General features: G+C 39.3%; 1 protein-coding gene across 1 annotated transcript in view; it reads right to left on the bottom strand.

Moving 5' to 3' along the window:
• Positions 1–20,529, bottom strand: part of TTC37 (tetratricopeptide repeat domain 37) — a 41,841-nt gene that overhangs the window by 1,768 nt on the left and 19,544 nt on the right. Inside the window, exons 25-40 of the mRNA XM_026044102.1 lie at positions 19,781–19,855; positions 19,074–19,215; positions 17,847–17,940; positions 17,148–17,225; positions 15,809–15,933; positions 14,786–14,909; positions 11,927–12,145; positions 11,130–11,202; positions 10,108–10,161; positions 9,890–10,001; positions 9,244–9,372; positions 8,545–8,672; positions 7,092–7,247; positions 4,132–4,284; positions 2,169–2,299; positions 360–483 (exon numbers count right to left, since the gene is read on the bottom strand). Of these exons, the coding sequence (XP_025899887.1) occupies positions 360–483; positions 2,169–2,299; positions 4,132–4,284; positions 7,092–7,247; positions 8,545–8,672; positions 9,244–9,372; positions 9,890–10,001; positions 10,108–10,161; positions 11,130–11,202; positions 11,927–12,145; positions 14,786–14,909; positions 15,809–15,933; positions 17,148–17,225; positions 17,847–17,940; positions 19,074–19,215; positions 19,781–19,855 (1,917 nt within the window). The remainder of the gene's footprint in view (positions 1–359; positions 484–2,168; positions 2,300–4,131; positions 4,285–7,091; positions 7,248–8,544; positions 8,673–9,243; positions 9,373–9,889; positions 10,002–10,107; positions 10,162–11,129; positions 11,203–11,926; positions 12,146–14,785; positions 14,910–15,808; positions 15,934–17,147; positions 17,226–17,846; positions 17,941–19,073; positions 19,216–19,780; positions 19,856–20,529) is intronic.

A 20,529-nucleotide genomic window follows, 5' to 3' on the forward strand; every position in this document is an offset into this window, starting at 1 on the left:
GCCACACTATTTCCAGCTAATCTCAAAGGAATTAGCGTTTTATAAAGCACTAACATGTTCTGGCAAAATTCTGATACATTGGTCCTCTTATCTACTGGAAAGAAGCATGTAAAACTTTTTCCATTTTGCGTTAGAGAAAGATTTTAGTGTGGTTTTCATTAGTATTGCATGGAGGAAGAAGACTTGTATGCAATTTTGAAAACTGAGGTGATTTTGCCAACGAGGAATCCTCAGACCTACAATCTGAAGAGCAAGAGAGTTGCAACCTCCCAGGCCTCCCCCTTCACCCCACTTTCAAGATAGAAGCACAGTATTTCATGGAAGCAGATGGCATTTCTGGATTAAATTGATTATCTTACATCTATTAATTCATAATCATCTTTGGCATAGAGATGCTGCAGGAGGTACCAGCGTGCTACCGAGGCTATGTTTTCTGGAATTCCAGGCTGATACACCAGTCTTTCCAACATCCGACGAGTCTCCCTAGAAGCACAGTGAAAAGATCATTCAAAAACTGCAAAATTTGGCTTACTAGCTTGCATGTAACTTTTAAGACCTTAAGTGTTTAAACCAGGATGTCTCTCTAGATTTTTAGAGCACATTAGTTTCCCATAAAAGCGACAACAAACAAAAATAACTTAGAGGAAGGTCCTAGTTTTCATACTACCATGGAAGGGGGAGGTGAGCTGCTGGTTCCTTGACTTCCTACGTGACCACTGCTTTTCACCTGGAATGTCCCATTATGTTTAATACATGGCACACAAGATAGTGCTTTAGCTAGTAAGTGTCCCAGAATTAGATGGAAATAACAGATTTTGACTGCTATGACAGTATGATAAACCTCATGCTGTCTCTAAACTCATCCCAACAGCCAATTTCCATAGGTGATCTACCTAACAATACAGCAGATATTCTGCTGTTTAGCAACTATAAAATAAACTCTTTAATAAAATTAATCCTTTAATCCTTAATCCTTCTGTTTAGGAAACAGATCTTTCCATAAGACTCTTCTTAATCCCTAGATATTTTAATATTACACACAAACATATTTAATCCAGCACTCAAAACATACTGCAGTTTAATATGCAATAGAAGAAAGAGGTGAAATGGCAGAAGAGGGGGGAAGTTTAAGTAGTACAAACAGAATAAAATCCTATTTGGCTGAAAATTGCTGTCAACTTGTACCAAATACAGACATATTCAAATTCACTTCTGTTTCAATAGAAAGCTATTAAAAATTGGCAGTTAAAGACAAGGTTTTCATTCAGTGCTGCTCCGTCAGCTTTGGCTGCCTTTTCAAGAATTGTCCTTTGCAACTAATGAAATTTTCCATCGCATGGTGATTTAATGGGCTGTTGAGAGATTACATCTGGGAGCTTGTTTGTTTCTTTTTAGGACAAAGTTGTTTCCGGATTTTGAAATTTCTAGTAATGCCAAATAGATTTTGTGATGTACCTGTTGTTTAGTGAACGGGATATCTTCAACTGAAATAAAATTGATTTTAATTGATTTAGTTTAGCAGGTTTTCAGCTCCCTCCCCCCTCTCTCTCTTTTTTTTTTTTTTTAAATTAACAATGGTCTCCTAATCACATTAGGATGCTTGTCACTTTTCTAAAAGTCCACAGAAAAAGCAAGCAAGCTCAGACTCTAACTTCAAAAGTTAGTTTCTAAGAAACATTTTATTATTACAGACTTAAACCCAAACAAAGTAGGAAGATCCAAATCCTATTCCTCTCCTTCCTCAAATAGCCCCAATGAGCACTTCCAGTTGAATAATCTTCAGTTATTCAGGATTAGATGTAAACCCAGCAAAGTCTAATTTGATATCAAACTGGACGGAGCACTAGCTAGAATATTGATATTTGTTGCTAATTAGCATTGCCTTGGAAAATGTGTACTGACTGTAATTTTTTGGATTGCATGCCTTTATTTACAGAAATAGCTGTGCTTTCTCTTGGTATCTTGGTCATCTAAAAGCCTTTGGGAGAAGGGACAGAAATTCTGCCTCCTTATCCCCACACCGCCAGCCCCTGCCCCTTTCAAAGGCCATGCCCCTTCAATAATTCTTATTTTCAATTTTCCTTTGGTTCTTGAGCTAGATCTGGGCGTACTGACTGCTCTTGCTTTTAAACATCGTGTTCCTTCCAAACATAATGGATCACACCTACCTTGCTCCCATTTTCTGATTATACTGTAGCAGGGCTTGCAGGAGAGATGCCACGGGGCAGGGAGAAAGTTTCAGGGCTTCAGTTGTTGCCTCCTGAACCAAGGCTGGCCAGTGCTCATCTGAGACGTTAGCCTATGTTTAAAACACACAAGGATAACAGGGCTTTATTGCCGTAAAAAAAAAATCAATATTTGTTGACAGCTGCTTAGAGAGTAGGTTTAATTCAAGCTGTTCTGAGTTGCACAAAACATTTGGCAGGTTAGTAAGAGTTTTTTTAAACAAATGAAAACAGAAAAAACACACAGAAACTACACTGATTAGAGGGACCTGGAAAAAAAATATACTAAATATTCTTAAAGGTGCCATGAGACCATTTTATTTCCTCAGTTGTGCAAGAAAGCATTTTATTTTTACAAAAATGTCTTAGAATTTTTTGTTTCAATCACAATCTCTTGTCTGCTCTTCACTTTGCAAGTTTCATGACAAACGCTATTGCCTTTATATGCCAAATACACACCGAAACTATTGCAGAAAGTGCAATTATCCACAGAAGTGGCTGAGGAATTCTAAAGTCTTGCTTTATGAAAAGTAAAATCCAGTTTCAAGATGGCAATTGCCTAATGGAACAACTATTTGGCAAATTACTACATCTTCTGACTTAAGAAAAATTTGTCTTCCTTGTCAGAAGAGCATGTGTTTTGTTGTGGTTTTTTTTTTTCCTCTCAATGCTTCAAGAGGTGCCCATGTCTTTAGGTGGACAGATAATGGGGACACAAGCCTTTTTGAAACATAGCCTTTTGATCAGGTTTTTGCACATTTCATTAAATCAGCACAGATAAAAGACAACCAACAGTAACTCACTTTCAACTGTTCTGCTCATACAAAAAATACTGGAGATAGATTGTTAATTTTACAGACTATTTCACACTAGTTATATTTTTTATGGTCGCAAATGAAGTTTCATACATTCCCAAGCAGTTCTGGCTAACATCCTAAGGGGCAGTATTAATTCAGTCAAGAGAGTATACAGAAGTACCTTAAAAATCTGTAAAAATTTTTGCAGCAACAGATTTAGAAGCTACTGGAAGTGGGGAGCAGACCACTAGGAAAAGGCCAGAAGAACCATGGAAAGAAGAGTCACTCCTTGACAAATTCTGCCTTTTGAAGCACATGGCTTTCCTACTTCTGAGAATGTAACTTATCTATGCTCAAAGGATTCCCTTTTCTCCCCAGATTTTTCTCTACATCTTTATCCTCAGTAAAACTGACTTCCTTTTCCTATAGAAGCACTCGGGGTTCCTTTGCCTGATTTTGATTGTGGCTGTTAGCGCACCTGACAGTTCAAGCATATAAAAAATTGTTAGCCAGGATTACAGCAATCTCTGCCTTTTGCATTAGGCTTTAAAGAAGCCTGCTAGCAACCTTCAAGTTTCTAAAGAAACAGTGCTTAAATAAAAGATAGATATGCATTTGGTTACATTCACCTAACAGTGCAAAGAGTTCAGCAATTTACCTCATACCACAAGGCCCAGTTCCCCCAGTTCTTTACACTTTAAGGCAAGGCACCATATCCAGAGATGGCCATATAACAAAGTTACCTGAAACCTGAATGAAGTCTCCAAGTACCACTGCAGTAAGAAGTGTTTATTGCAAGGAGTTGCCTGAATTAAAGAACAGACTTGAGGGGTGGGTCAGTTTGGATGATCAAACTGAACCTGTTGTTAGGGAAATGAGCCATATTGAAAGAATCAGCCTATAACCTATATTTAAAAAAAAAAAACCACAGAGCAAAGGACTATTTCAAGACCAACACGCTATTCCTTTAAGTCTTATTTTGTTCCCAAGTTGTCATTCATAAAACACAAAGTCGTTTAAACAGGGTTGGGTTTCATCTGGGGATTACAGAAGCCCTACCTTACACAAAGTCTTGTTAAACCACAGTTACATAACTTTGATTGTCTTACCATGCAGATCTCCAGCGCCAGCAAGGCTAGCCTGAGCAGGCTGGATAACTTCCCACTCTGGCTGCCCTGCTGCGATGCCAACTGCAGGCTCTTTCTGTAACACATCTCTGCTGCAACCATCATTCCTTGAGATTGATACACACTTGCCAGCCACTGAAAGCAAACAGCCAGCACAGTCAGTTAGGAAGTCATCAAAATGTGCATCTCATCAGGTAATATCATTCAGTTCAATTTAGGAGAGCGAGACAGCAAGCTTAGCTAGAACACAGCCACCACCCTTCATCCCGTTCCCACAACGTACTGAGTACTGCCCTGCAGGAAGATGCATCTTCCTGGTTGCAGAGCTGCCAGTGCACCTCACTGCAGTGATTTATCTCAGTCACTCTTAACCATCCCTGTCAACTGACTGCTGTTCTCATCTGCAGACTGGCCGTAGATGAACAAGTGTTTGGCTTTGTCAGGCAAGGCACTATGGGGTGCCTTGCTTGTCCTCAAAACTTCCGTAGAGATGAAAGGCTGGAGCTTCTCCCCTTGAACAAAGAAGGTTCCTCCAGCCTATTTGAGCACCACCAGGAACTTGCAGACACTAGAACTTGACATGTGAGCTTGGAACACCAGGGTACCTCTTTGTCTCACAGCTTTTGACCCAGCAGACATGTGCTCAAGTGCTACACAGGGCAGAGGAAGCAGCACACAGATCTGCAGTTTCAGGCTTCTGCCAACTTTCCTGGGATCATTCCAAGAGGAGGAAAAGGGTTCTCACTCCTCCCTTGTTAATCCTGTAGCCATGTTCCATTCACCAGAGCAGATGCTGCCACAAGTCTGCAAATCCCTGGCATGTGCATGAAAATATTCAAAATGCATAAGCCACGTTTAAAAATATTTTTGCTGGGTCATCAAGTAAGCAAAGAAGCTTAAAGATTCCCTTACTTTTAACAAAGATTCTTAGACTTTTGCTACCTAAAGACTGCTCAGCATTGAGAGGCACAAGTCTAAGCTCTTTCTGTTGCATGGCATTTATGAATCATTAACTACCTTAAGTTTCTGTTCTATTGTGTATTGTTGACCCCAAGCTGCAAGATCTCTTTGTAAAAGAAAGCATCCACTCAGGATGCTCAGAAGACTTCACTGGGCTCAGCACGCTGCAGCTGGAGATACCTAGAACTCAAGACAGGAAGGAGAAGCAAAAAGGAGATACTGAAAAAAATATACAATGGCAGCCCTAAAAAGCCAGCTTTTCGCTATTTCCCCTCTAAGTCACAGCTTCAAGGTGGATAAGAAATGCAGTGTAGCAGCACTTCCAAATGCTAAGAGAGAACCACTTTGGCACAAGCCAAAAATTTAGACAAAAAGCAACGTTAACGACCTCTAACTTAACAGCACTGTAGGGGATACTTCTAAGTAAGACAAAACATTTATCAAACCATTAAGTAGCTTAGAGCCAGAAAAGATGAAAGCATAGGTCTATCCATTATGAACAGATGTAGCAGCCATGCAAGCTTTTTCAGGGCACCATCCAAGCTTTGAGATTAAAGCAGCTTTTTTAATTGAATACCAGGAACATCTTGCCCAAAGGCATCTGTTTTTTCAAGTCTGAGTCAAAAGCAAATCAACCTTCTCCCTCACAAAAACTCACACTTCATTTTATTTTACTAGTTGTGGGCAGGGTGGCACTTTACCACACAAGGGATGCTTGAACAATATTACCTAAGTCCATTTTCAAGATTACTACTAAAATAATAGCGCATATGATGATGTCTGCCTCCCATGCCCCTATATGTTACAAGGCCAATTTAAGCAAGTACTGTAGCTAAGGAGAGATGACATCTCACAAGCCACAGTCTGCAGCCCTATGACAAGGCAGCTAATTTCCTCAGCATCTTCTCTCTGGTCTTTTGGCACTGACATCGCTTTAGAGAAACTAGATGCAAAAAATGTTTTTACTTATTCAACAGGCATGGGGAGTATCGTTTATCCTAGAGCTATCCAGCTACATACAGGAGTGCAGCAGTTCACAGTCTTCCTAAACCTGCTGCTGAGCAGAGGAAGCCGGTGCCGGTGGCTAACGGCAGCGGTTCGGAACACATGGGCGCGCGTACACGCTGTGCGGCAGCGGGGCCCTCGGGAGCTGCGAGGTGGGATCCTCGGATCACCCGCAGGAGCGGCCTCAGCCCAGCTACAGCACGTTCCTAACAACTAGGAACTGGATCCACTTGGGATCCTGCGGAAGGCGATCAGCAAATTGCTCACAGAACAGGTGAGGTTGGAAGGGACCCCTAGAGATCTTCTAGTCCAACCCCCAGCTCCAGCAGGGATACCCAGAGCACGGGGCACAGGGCGGCATCCAGGCGGGTTTGGAAGATCTCCAGAGAAGGAGACTCCACAGCCTCCCTGGGCAGCCTGTTCCACTGCTCTGTCACCCTCACAGTGATGCTCTTCCTGGATGTCTTTTCTCTTCCTTGCCCCTAGCCTCAACTGACTCAAGAGGAGGAGACACTTAACACCAAGAAATTAAGCAGAAAAATCAAGAGAGGTTTATTCCAAGTTTTCATACTCTGAAAAAGAAAGCACATATTACTGTATTAGGAATTATTCTTATAGGTTAGAATTTCTTATAAGAAATTCTTACGAGTTTCTTATAGGTTATGAAACATTTTACTGGTTTCTGCTCAGCCTGCCATGTCACAGATTCCTAAAGGAACGTGTCCTATGTTTACTTGCAAGTCTTTATTTCTCTTGCCTCTAAATCAGCTTCTTATTACTCACAGTCCTTGTTATTTCCATCATTAAAGAAAATTCACATCATACTACAGTTATATAAAGAATTGAACAGGAGATGGCTTCCCTCTCGTTGGCTGTCAGTGGATGCCTAAAAGCAAAGGGTGAAACAAGGCTACTCTGCTCAGAGCACCCACTGAATAGGGCAGCACAGCAAAGTTGGGGGCAGAATCAGGACTTACCTGCCAAGCCGAAACTGTTGAGCTGCTCACGACCACCTTGTGAAGCTCCTCCAGGACAGTATCCGGAAGGTCTTTGTGAGACTGCAACAGCTGCTTACACTGAACTTGTCTCAACAGCAAGAACAGGCCTGGGTGCTCTGGGTTGCTTTTCAACCCCTAAAACCAAACCAGAAGTCTATAAGATATCCAAAATGGCTTTTCCAGATATCAGAAAGGACTTAGCTTTTTCCATTTAGGTCTTCACAGAAAACAAAACACTGAAAGCATTCCCAGAACATTTACAAGAGAGCATTAAACCCTCATCCACTCCTTATGATAATTCCTGATGAAAACTACTCTAGAGGCTTAATTTTCTGGAGACAAGGCATGAAAGTCCATATAAGAGGCAGACGCTTGCTGAATTTTTCTTCTCTCTAGCAAGTGTAGATTTTGCTTTGTGTGCCTCTGACTAAGGAAGGAGGATGCCTGACTCGTGATCCCCAGTTACACTGTTTTCTGCTAATGTCAAGGCCAAGACTGTCAACGAGTGTTAGCAGTAGCAGAGTGGCTGATTCCCTGTTTCTTCCCAAACTGCAGACACTGACTGTCTTCACACCACACTAAGTATTTAAACAAATAGTAACTGTAATCAACCCACATCAGCACTCTGAACTATCACTGTATCTGTGGAGATTTGCAGCTCTTGTAAATATAAGACATATGTAAAACACTTTCTAGCAAAAAAAGAGATAGCCAAGTATTTCACTCTACTAAACCAGCATCTTTACTGAACTTCACCTTTAAGAATTAACTGATTTCCCAAAGAGTATTTTCCTTTGGGAAAATTTGGGATGTGGGTAATTGCATTCTACTGTTACTTGGCTCATCTTTTGCAATTTTTTTTTTTAATTCAAAGAAAACATAAAACGAGCTCATACAAATACTTAAACTTCGCTAAGATATAGTCGACAACTGGGTTGGCTCAAGACTTCTTTTTTAATTATTAAACTTGGATATTTTTTCTTCAGTGCTATCCTTAATGACATAGGCAAGCCAATCTTTCTTCTGTTTGTAGTCAGAACGGTATTTAGTTTTTGAAGCAGAGAACCAATACAACTTAGCAACAGTCTCCTACTGAACCCAGATATGAAGCTCTCCTAAACCCAGATATGAAGCTTTGAAATTCTGTAGTGTTTCACTTACTATTAGGTTACTGATAAAAGGAGATTAGGAGAGACCAAGTTTTGCTACAGCATGTCCTATTTTACTTGAACTGTTTAGTCAATTTTGGTACTACAATTATCTTCTTGGCTGTGGAACTGAGGGAGAGAGAAGCACCAATAACCATTGCAGTTAGCAAGTCTTGTGGAATAGACGGGGCTAATTCAACAATTACCTTTTGGAAAAGCACAGTCAGGCAAGGCATGATTTTAATGCAATTCTACCCCTTTCTGACAATATGTTGCCATCGTACCTTGGTACAAAGTGCTTCCGCTTCCGAGATCCTACCACTCTCTTCTAGACTGGTAACAGCTTGACACAGAGACCAATTTTCAAGAGTCTTGATATACTCAGCTGGGAGGTTGTTTTCTTCAGCTGCAACTAGATAAAAAACCTTTACTGTACAAGCTGTAGTGCCATACGCTTTAGACATAATAAGGGTGTATTAGTCTGATGGGGCTTCCTTCATTAGCAAAAACATCGATAGAAGATGGAATTAAAAAACAAGATGGGACAGGGAAGCCAATCATTATGAATTAATACTCTGAATAATCGGAAAATGTGGCATTTTTATTTGGGTGCAAAATGCTAAGGACCTCATGGAAGAGTGAGGTTTATTAATACAGTTTATCCCTCTGCTAGAAAAGTTACACCACTCCTGGAGTATTTGGGACTTTTTGGTAAACTGCTCTTTCAGTCCCATACCTTTACCTATTCCTTTATGTATCGGTTTTGCAGCGTTGTTTCAAAAAGCTACAAGCATGTTAGTTAATCCTAGCTAAGACATTACCTGGCATTATGACATTAGTTTGCTTATGGGAAAAACACAGTTACAGCTCAAATCATTACCAAGGGATTCTCAGATCTGCAAGCTTTTATAATTCAGAAGACTATTGAAAGCTTAGTGTATTTGAATTTATTTTTTCATTAAAAAATATGTCATAAATCTTACTTTTGACTGAAATTGTAGATACAAGAGTCATCTCTAGACCCGTGTGCTTTGGCTCAGCATCATTTAGACGAGCAATGGTGTTTTCTGCATGGCAGGCTGCCATTAGCACTGCCCAAGCAGCAGGGTCATCTAGGAGAGAATCATTAAAAGGAACTTTTCTTAATACATTCCTGTCTTTTTTTAATACATCGCACACCATTTAAAATTATCTTTATCATGTAGAGAACATATATACTGGCTTTATTGATAGCTATAGTATACAAGAGGTAACAAGAACAAAGTAAATAAGACAACCAGGCGCTTACATCTGCTCAGCTCATGGCAGCAGGCACTGTAATTATTTTCCACTACTAGGCAAGATTCTTCAAATCCTAAGACAAGTATTCTGCTGCTAAAGTCAGTTTTTACATGGCCTCTGCTATCCTTATCTGAAACTGTTTCATTTTTCTCCCTTATCTAGTTTAATTCAACAAGCCAAAACTTAGAATGATAGAAGTTCAACTCCAAGAAATGTCCACAAAACACACGGGTGATCAATCCACATTCTGTGTTTGGGCAAGAGTTCTGTTTCTGATAAGAAGGCAATCAAAAAACAAGGGAAAAAAAAAAAAAAAAACCACTAGCCGTGTTGGAGAACAAGAGTAACCTGGACAGAGATGGATTGCTTTTTGAATATTCTTCAGTGGATTGTTTTTCTGGTCTTCCAATGAGTGACATCCTGCTGCCAACTGATTAACTGCAATGTTCGGGAGAACTTTCTGCAGAGAACACAAAAGTGATTTTTAGCACTGTAAGTGTCCAGTTAGTGACCAGATGGAATTTGTTTTAGCCTTCTTTTTGGAATTTCAAGAGCAAAATTCAAACCTTTGCATGGTTGAGATCAAGCACTTGTGCGATGTTTCCTGCCACAGCTCCTCCCTGGAAGAGAAAAAACATTAAACAGGCTAAATGACTGACAAATACCAAACTTTTACACAAAAATACACAGCCAAGATCTTTTGCCTGTCTTAATCAGAAAGACAAACTAAGCTTAATATGAGATATATGTTTCCTTTTCCCACAGAACAATCTAGTTATAATAAATTATGAAGAACTATTCAAGATGAGAGCTGTCTTGCTAGTTTCAGCCTCATATTTAGGAAGAACTTAGTTTTCAAGTGCTATTTCAGTTTGAATAATCGCCATAATTAAAATAGTAAGTATCTATTTGGAAAAGAGCTAATGATGAGCATGAAAGCAAGAAAGAAATACGTACTATTGCAAAAAGTGATACTGGCTAGTCAAGTTCAACACACAAAAATCTTATTAAAAATTATACATGGACAATACACACATACACACTTTGTTTCCTTTCAACCACTCTAGGCTCATTCCTTGTGAAAAGGGTAATATGATCATTTCTGAAGATGATTGACAGATTGAGTTTACCATTTAACATGAAGGCATTAGTCATAAATCAAAAATACTCTTTAAAGTTTTCTGGAGAGAGAAAGTAAAATGATGTTAAGCTTGTACATCTGCAAGTTTCTCTCAAACAGCTTTCGAGTCCAGTGGGGGGCCTCCACTGGCATGTACATGTTATCATCAAAGCCTTGCACAACCGAGCTACAAAGACAATAATAGGTCGTGTATAGCTTTCTTCTACTGGAAGAGAGTTGTCTTTTTTCTTTAAGTTTCTTTTAAATATATCAAGATCACTGGATAATGAAAGATGAAAATAGCCATTTATGCAGCTTGATCTGGATCTACTTGTATATGAAAGGCAGAAATTTTTCTTATTCTGAATGCACATGTACTGCATACTGAGACCTGTTTGTGGGTTTCTGGTTATGAAACACAACACTCAGCTTGTGCTCACCACAGATACATTATAGCACTGTACTTACTTCTGCATTCTGAGGCGCATACAGTGGAACTAGCTGAGACAGAAGAGACCAGAGGGCAGGATTATTAGGGTTACTGCAAATAAAAACAACAAGATTGTTAGACTTTCCAAATTCCACATGAATCTTGGTCTTCTGTGACTCTGTAGACACTTGTTAAAGCGCCTCAATAGATTTTTTTCTATTAAAAAGAAAATCCACTGCAGCAGCAAACATAGATAGCAATTTAAAACATACAGTCAAATATCCAAATTACATCGCTGCTTAAAGAAATGAAGTATACAATATGCATGTCAATAGTTAAAGGAAGAAAACAGATACAAGTTAGGATCAAAGATCTTGTCTTCATCATCTAAACAAAATAAGGATTTTTAACTGTAGTTGAGGAAAAATTGTCTACAAACAGGACTGAAAAATACACAGAGAATATAAAGTGATGCTTGTATAGAGGCATTAGTTAAAATCTTCTGCTCCCTATTACGCTTTGGTTAATCAGAGCACATTTAAGCCCAACAGAAAGAACAGCCACAGAAGCCATTAAATATTAAATAGAAGTTTTTTTTAAAAATCTGCTAGCTATGGTAAAAATGCTTTTCAAGAATTGTGGACTTAAGCCTTAAAGAGCTTAAAGCCAGAAAGAGAAAATCCTAAACAAGCCATAATAGTTGAGCAACTTGACCTCATAAATCAATACAACTTCACTTTTCAAGCATGCTGCAAATAAGCAGAGGTTTGCATACTACTCAACATTAACAGAGAGACACATTTATAAGATTAATTTAAAATGACAGAATACAGACCTATGAATTGCTTTGGAGACTTGTCTCTGGACCCCCACATTTCTACCTTGCAGTGCATAAACAGCAGCAGTAAAAAGGCACCTCTCATAAACGCTATTTTCCCCCTTGTCATGCTTCAATAGCTCTTTCAGTGCTGCTGTTGCAAGCGTAGCATCCTGCTGCACCAGTCCTAACGTGCACAGAGCCTTCAGACTTTCTGCATTGGGTTCCTTTAAGGAGCTGTGGAAAGAGAGAGAGAGAGGAAAGGAGATGGGGCATAGAGCAGCATAAATCAAACTTGTGAATATTACAGAATTTGTTCCTTGGGAGTCCTCTTGCTCCTATGTATTTGTAAGGAGAACACCTGCTGTAGATCTGACAAGGAGTCAGTGACTGGCAGAGTACTTGTAGGAGGCCCTATGTGTTAGCTATACACTGAATTCCCATCAGGGCTAGGCCTGCATATCCTCTTTTGCCAACAGCACCTTCCTGGACAGCAGCAGTCTCTCAAGTTTAGCACGGCCGAGATGAGGAAATAGCTCCAGCAGACTTCAGGGGTCTCCCATGAGCATAAAGTGAGCTGAGCCCTGCCTGGCTGTGCAGGCTGTGTGTCCAACCTGCACCTTCAGCAGGCTCCCATCAGCAATCCCTCCACAAAGGTCCTAGGGCTCCCCATGCAGTCCTGTAATAAACTTATCCTGGTCAGCCCTTCATAAAGGGTCTCTTCTTCACTGGTATCCAGCCCTCTCATAGCTGCCTTGCAGTCTGAGTGTGAAGTCCTAACACACCAACAGTTAGGATATGTTGAATAATGACCTCTAAGCACAGGATGTTGGTCATGCTAGGTCAGTACTCTTGAGGTAGTAGGTAAGAGTGATCAATGGCTATGTAGTATTTCAGCACTCAAGCTTACAAACTATAAATATTTGGGAAGAACATGACACTAGCCACCCTTGGGAATTAGTCTTAAAATGAATGATCGCAAAACATCTAATACTCATATTTTTTTTTTCCTGAGAAGTCTGCAGTGCTAAGGCCAAATTAGTTGCAGTGTTCCTATTTACAGTTTCACAACAGAAATCCAGTCAGAAAGGAACCTCTTCTACTCTTTCAATTAGACTGTTTGTAGAAATTAACCCTTGTTTTTAGCCATGATTTGTTGCAGCCCAGAGGTAGTTTGAGTACAGCTTCAATTAAACATGAACCAGTGTTCCCTTCATTATGAGAGGCCCTTTAACTTACATCAATAGTATCCCAAGCTTTATAGAAGAAATACCAGATACAGCTCAGTAAATTATTCAGGTAGAGGTGGATTAGTCTAACTCAAGGTAATGCCTTGAGCTTCAATCCTGGTGAAAGCAAAGACCAACAGTACGAAACAACCAGAAAAAAGAATCTTAACTGATGTGCTAATTGAAGGTATTCTTACCCTCAAGGTAATTCAATTGTCAACAGTAAATTGCAAAACCAATTTAAAGGAGGCAAATAATGAAACAGCGCTTGGCAACAGTTGTTGCTTAAAGTTAAGTATCTGCCATGTCCAATATACAATTACAGACGCTAGTGCTATCTAGCTTCATTTACTGGATAAATTTTATGAGGTTTCTTTTCAGGCAGCTAATTATTACTTTTGGCTTCAAATAAAAGCAAAAATGGAAACATTCTGTTCTACACTGTTTTCCGTTCCTAGAGTGAAACAAATCTTAAGAGTGGTTAGACACCAACTTGAACAGCCAGCACCAAGTCTCTTGTATGATGCAAAGGCACATGCCTCCCATGAGTAAGTAGTTACTTCAATGTATTAGCTAGACAGCCATTACCAAAACCCCGTGCCAAGGTGGCCATGAGAAGGCACTAGAGGCAACTCCTTGTACAATGCCCTCCTCCAGCACTTTAGACCATCTAGCATAAATTCCATTATCTGCATGAACATGAGCTGCATGAACAGCTCATTTTTCTTACTCCTGAAACCCCACCGTACACCTTCGTAAGACCGCGCTTTGCATTCACGTCGAGACAGACTTGCTTAGTGTTATTTTCTAGAGCATTTACCATGTTTTCCCCTTTAAACCTAAGTGACTAACATCATGTAGGAAGTCCTTATTGTTGAAGTTTATGATAAAAATAGAACTCTGCAGTGACTAACAGGATGGAGGAAATATCAGCTCCCTAGCTAGTTAATCATCAGTTACGCAGGATTTACAGCATACTAGGTCACGGACCTTCACTATTTCAGTAACTTTGGGAAACTGCTGGCAAGATGGAGACAGAACAGCCAGTACTGAAGGTCTGTATTGACAGATATTTGCTCCGAGAGGCTGAAATACTAGTTCTTAATCCACAGCTAGCAGGAAGACAAAATGAGGCAGCGGTTTTTCACTCTCCAGAGGTCTGAAAGAGACATTCATGACGCAGCTGCACAACTGGAAAGGGTCTGTTTTGCTTCACGGCCAATCTATCAGTCCTCATCCATGATGCCCAGAGCACATTGTTTCTGGGAATTTCTGACTATTTAAACAGAATTTGTTTTTCCCAGCAATCTAGATTTCTTGCAATTTAAAAAAGGAAAAGACTATTTCCTAATGAGTAGCATAAGTTAAGATCATCTTTATGGTAAGCCAATTAGAACTACTATGCAGAGAAACTAGACACCAAACTCCCTAGCCTACCAGCCCTTCCACTGCATAGCGCTTTTTAACACAGAGGAATGCACAGGGCCTAACAAAAGGGATAGCTAGCATTATCAGCCCTTAGGGAACACTGTATCCACTCCTGCTCGGCATTACGAAACATCCACCTGAGACTCCAGTAAAAAAGGCATTTTGAGGACTTAGCAGTACAACCAAACATTATACACTTATTATTACTCCCTCCACTCACCATTTAAACAGCAGTGTCTTTGCAGCATCCACTTTGTTCTGTTTATACTCTATTATTGCCAAGGCAGTGAGGATATGAGCTTTATCTTGTTCAGACTCAGCAACAGACAGTGCTTTCTCATAGGCTGGTAAAACAACAAGATGCAGAATTCAAGTAGTAGGAGAAAAAGTATATATATGTATACACACACAATGCTTATAGAGCCTAGGGAAAGGTATGCTATTAGAATGCATATACAGAGTTGCACTGATTTCAGATTCTGTGAATTTTCACACCTCAAGTACACCTTAAATCATAGTTAGAAGACTAAAAAGAAAGTTGACTTAAAGCTCCATGCCACCATGTTTTAGAAAACGCCAAGTTTAAACAGCCCCAGATACTGAACAATCTTTTAAGATGTAGCAGGTGGAAACAGATTTCAAAAATCAATATTGGGATGCTTAGAAGAATAGAGAGAACACCATTTAGAGAGGTGCTTGTGATGGTTTACTCAGAAAGCCATATCTAGTATGTATACACAGTTACAAATTGGAGATTATTTAATATGCAGAGCTCTGGCTGCTCCAAGGGGTCTGTTTAAGTTTATGCACTGACAATTCAGTATGCCTTCTGGAAGCCTTAAATCTCAGCAACAATATAGCAGAGTATAGAACACAGTATAGCACTTGTTCAAAGCACTCAGTTGTGAGAGGTACAACACATCAGTCTCCTACCTAAAACTGATTTTTCCAGGCAAGTCAGTCCATTTGAGACCAAGGGAAGCTTAGAATGCAACAGTTCAACAAGCAGAAATCAAAAATATAAACAAACATAACTTCCTTTAGTACATTAGAATAGTTCTAGCACCATGCTTAGTCTGATGCTTCAAATTACCGTGGAAGTTACTTTAACTCTGCTGTTGCATTATGGACTGAAAGAGTGCAGTGAGTTGAGCTACAACATGGTAGTTGGTTGGCAAAAGAAATCTGGCAGTATTAATCTTACTAAGTGTCCCACAGTGCCTCAAATTAGGCAGACCCTTACCTTTAATACTTTCTTGCAAGAGTCCCTTCTTGAAGTAGGCTAGTGCTATTCCCACAATGGCATCAAACTCAGATAGGGGTATTGATGTGTAAACCTCAATAGCCTTATCACACTCCCCAATGGCACTGCAAAAACAAAAAGGGTCACTGGTAGGAGGGATGTAGCAACACCTGCTGCAACCCAGACGAGGTGTCTATTCAGCGCAGTATTCTCTTTCCAAAAGCAGCTGTATGCAGACACATGGAAAAAAGCAATAATAGGACAAGAATGTGCAGTATTCCCCATCCTCCTCCTCAGTCAGCGACTTTCCCTCACTATCTGTTGCGTGAAGCAAAGTGAAGAAATACCCACCCACACTGTATGTATGATGCTGCTTCACAATCCACACACTGAAGTAAGGAGGGAGTAGGAGAAAAGAGGGTAAAACAGAAAGCATGAAAAAGACAAATCAAAGAACAAGGAGGCCTGTCTCCCTACTAAGAGGATCATGGAAAAACTTGTACGGGATTGTGGTTTTTCATATTATCAGTTCCTGGAGCTTTACACTTGCTTAAGTTGCACACAGGAACCTCCCTGCATACAGCCTGCATCTGAGACTATGGGAAACTGAAAAGCCACTTCTAAAACCCTCCTTAAAATTGACAGGCTATCTTTGAATGCTCTCATCCTAGAGGATACAGGTGTAGTGTAGCAGAAGCTAATCATATATGGATCTTTCTTAGGGAATTGACAAAAAGCTAATTAGCAGAACTTGAGTCATATCAAAGAACAGCCTGAAATCATTATGTAATTAGATTCGTGACCCTGTGCTTTATCAAGACTTAAGAAAGAAGCATGGCATGAAAGAAGCTTAGAACTTAAACTGCACTCTTCAGAAGAAAGATCACATAGCCCAACCATACATGCTTCAGGATATACTGGTCAAAAAAACTCAAACAGCTGCTGGCCAAGGCTGAAGCAGCTACTTGACATACATTAAGACTACCCAGGTTCAGATCCATATCTAAAATGGGAACACCACAAAAACAAAAATTTATTTTTCTGGAGACCATAAAGCTGCTACATTATATGGAGACCATGTTAAGGCATTTAAGGATCAAACTGGAGGGTAAAGAGAATCTGTTATAAGTTGTCAATAGATAAAACAATGCCTTGTAATTTATTCTTGTTATATACTCTACAAGTCTCTGGAGCATCTATAAAGTCAAATCTCATTGATAGTTTAAAATGGTTGGTTGTTATATTTCTTTCTAGAGACACCTTTCATCTTTCAGCTTCACCACTGAGCTTGCTACATCCAAAGCTTTGGGAAATTAGGAGCTGAAATAATAACACTTACCAAAGGGATCTGCCATAGTTTTTCATTGCTATGTTATAGCTTTCTGTATCTTCAGAGCTTTTCAGCAATGTAGCTGCCCTTGAAATAAATGCAATTATGAATAACTACCATATGACTATAACACACATATTTTGACATTTGTTCTCAAAGCAGAACACATAAATGTGTTAAGCAGAAGTCCTACTGCACTAATTAGCCATAGAGTTTATTTTATAAAGTTTTAATGCATCAACAAACATGTTCAACAAGCACCGTTTCCTTCTCCTCCTATTATCTGAAGTGAGAGGAGAAAATAAAAAACAAAATCCATCAACCTAAAGGAAAGCAAGACAGAGACAGAAACTAAAAAAGAGGGGCCATTAAAACAGTTCCCACCGATAAATCCAAGATCATATTAAGGATATGTTTATAAAACACACAAATAAAAACCTTAAATCCACTATAATGAATTGATCTAATATATGGGTAAGAAAAACATTCAGCCCTGGGACACCTTTACTCCTCCAGTTCTCATGTTCTGCATTCCCACATAACAACATTCTCATAACCTCCTCATAGTACAGTTAACTAGGAAGTATTGAATTTAGAAAATAAAGTTTACTAAAGGAAAAGGGAAAAACTTTCCACTTTTTCAGCGGGTACACAGAAAAAGAAGTGCAGAAGTTTCTATTAATAAACATTCCAGAGTAGATAGTTTACCTCTCATAAGCTTCCATTGCCTGCCTTTTCAGATGTAGATGCTCATTCAAAAAACCAAGCATTGTGAAAGCAGATGCATCATCCAGATTTCTTTCTAGAAAAGCAGAATTGATGGCATAGGAGAACATGATCAGAAAGAGCTGTGAAAAAGCATTAGAAAAATAACGTGTTGCTACATTGATGCTACAGAACGTATGTATATGTACACACATACAGGCACAAAGCACTTGTTCAAAAGTGCCAGTTCAAAAGGGTTTCAGATACTACGACACAGATGTCGTTGACATCTTAGGGTTTTTTGTTTGTTTGGTTGGTTTTTTTTTTTTTTTTTTTTTGAATGAAAAACTCTCCAGCTTTTATTCATTCTAGTAAAAGAAGAGTAGAACCTTAAGGTTTATTTTGGAAAGCTTGTGAACAGCTAAAACACAGATTTGTCAGCTATAATCTCACTCCAGGCTTCCAACAGCTCTCCCCACACTAGAAAGGGTCAGACAGATCCCTTCTGCAATCTGTTTAAGAACATGGATTTTATAAGCAGAGAATAAATTCTTACACTTGTTTCATTTTAAGTGACTTCACCTTATTATGCAGCTCTCAAAAACAAACAAACAAATCCAGTGAAACTCCACCGATTCATTCTTACTAGTTAAAGAATTTACAGCTGATTTGAAAAAAAACATGTTTATTCTATCCACATTCCTGGCTAGACAGCCACAAGCCTACCCCTATAAGGAAGAGGTTCAAGCCAGCATGGCCTCTTAAGAAAAGCTTCAGCAGGTCACGGAATATTAACACAACAATGCATGCCAGTTAATGAAGTTATTCAGCATCGAGGAACAGGTTTACTGCCAAACAACATTGCACATGGCCAGAGTTGTTGTCACATAACATATACCTATCCATATAGGTATACCCAAAGAAAGGCTGTTTCCAAATATTTGCTGACAAATATGACAAGGTTTTAGTCCTTGTTTTGCTCAGTCTTTGAAACTTAATCTAGGGAAAAAACTTGAGCAGGAAGACTGAACTCATATCACTATTTCATCTCAGTACGATCACAAGAATGAGTAGCCTATTAATCTTAATTTGGTGACAATTTTACACTTCAAAAGCCTCTCCCCAACCTTCAGATCGCTCTCTACCAGAAATAGTTGAGATGAATTCAGTCATTCTGAAGGTGTCTCAGTCAGGTTTCCAATAGGACAGTGAAGCATTTTAACCACCTACCTGTATATTTTCTCAAGGCTACCTGGGCAGTTGGAACAGCATTCATTTGAACAATGTTGTACAAGTACAGGTCAGTGTTTCTGTTGCTTTTATCCTGCAGAGTTGAGCACACCCAATGGGCATAGCCTTTTGCTCCCTCAGCCTCAAGAAACAGAGGAACAGAAAGTAGGAGTCACTAACCAGTGAAACAGCTAAAAATTGCAATGATAATTCTGTTTTTAAAATAGAGTCTCAGCTAAAAATCAGCGTCAGTGCTTTCTTTTACACAAAACTAAACAGAACTACTATAAGCACAGTTGCTACAGCTTAGTATTTGGGCAAGACAATTCCCACTGCACTACAAGAGGGATTACAGAGGAGAATTACAAAATAAAGTAAGATTCATCCACTTTTTCTCAGAACTCCAGGTACTGACAATATCTCAGCTCTCTCCTGGAGCAATTGCAAGTTACACTTTTGATTTCAGTCCAGTTCTGTGGAACATCAACAGCCAGTTCTTATGACCTGGGAAGCAGATTTCTCATAGTACTGAAATCAAAGCATGTATTAGAATAACTGCTTGCTTTTCAGTGTCAAAGCAGGCCAGAAACAACATTATGAAATCTAGACAAGATACTAACTCTATCATTCAGTATATGCCTAAAAGTCACCAAAATAGAGAGATTAGGTAGGTATAATCTTCATGACAAGACAAGTGTAATACTTACATGCATACTAAGCTCAGTTGTGTGCCTGAAGAGATCCATTGTATCATAGCTGCCTACTTTCTCTGCAATAAGAGCCTACAGAGAATTAGGAGTTGAGTTGATGAGATCAGGAAAGATATGACATTGAAAAGAAATTTAGAATACATCACTTTAAAGACACCTTACGTATTTAATATGAAGACATTTTATTTTCTCTTGACCTCCAAGAAACATATCATTTTAAAGAATAAAATGAACAACATCAAAGGGAGCACAAGCAGTCTGCACTGCATCAGGACTTGCTACTTCATGTTCTTCAGAATAAAGATTTTCTTAAGGTTAATAAACGTCTTTAACACTAACTGATTGGAGCTCAGTTTTGGCATGTGAGGATGGTGCATGTTCCTCTAGCATACAGTTTCAAGCAGATATTAGCAAATCAGCAGCATGGGATTGTAAAGGGCATGTGAAGTGACCACAAAAGTACAAATCACAGAGTATTTCTACTAATCATTGTCAAATTATAGATGGCTTAGATATTTATAAGATATCACTCAACCTACAGTGGTAGGAGGGAGAAGTGACCTGTAAGAACTGATTTTGCATCAGATACACTGGAGACCTAATATTTCACTTCTTACTGAGAGGAGTTAAGCAGTGCCAAACAGCGAGTTTATGATATAGTGGCCGTTTCTGAAGTAACTACTGTTAACACAGTGCTTTGTTGAGAAAGCTCAATGAAAACCTTCAGAGCACAGAACAGTGTTTTT

Source organism: Nothoprocta perdicaria, unplaced genomic scaffold (assembly GCF_003342845.1).
Source record: "Nothoprocta perdicaria isolate Ctin4 unplaced genomic scaffold, notPer1 scaffold_35, whole genome shotgun sequence".
NCBI classification, from domain to species: Eukaryota; Metazoa; Chordata; class Aves; order Tinamiformes; family Tinamidae; genus Nothoprocta; species Nothoprocta perdicaria.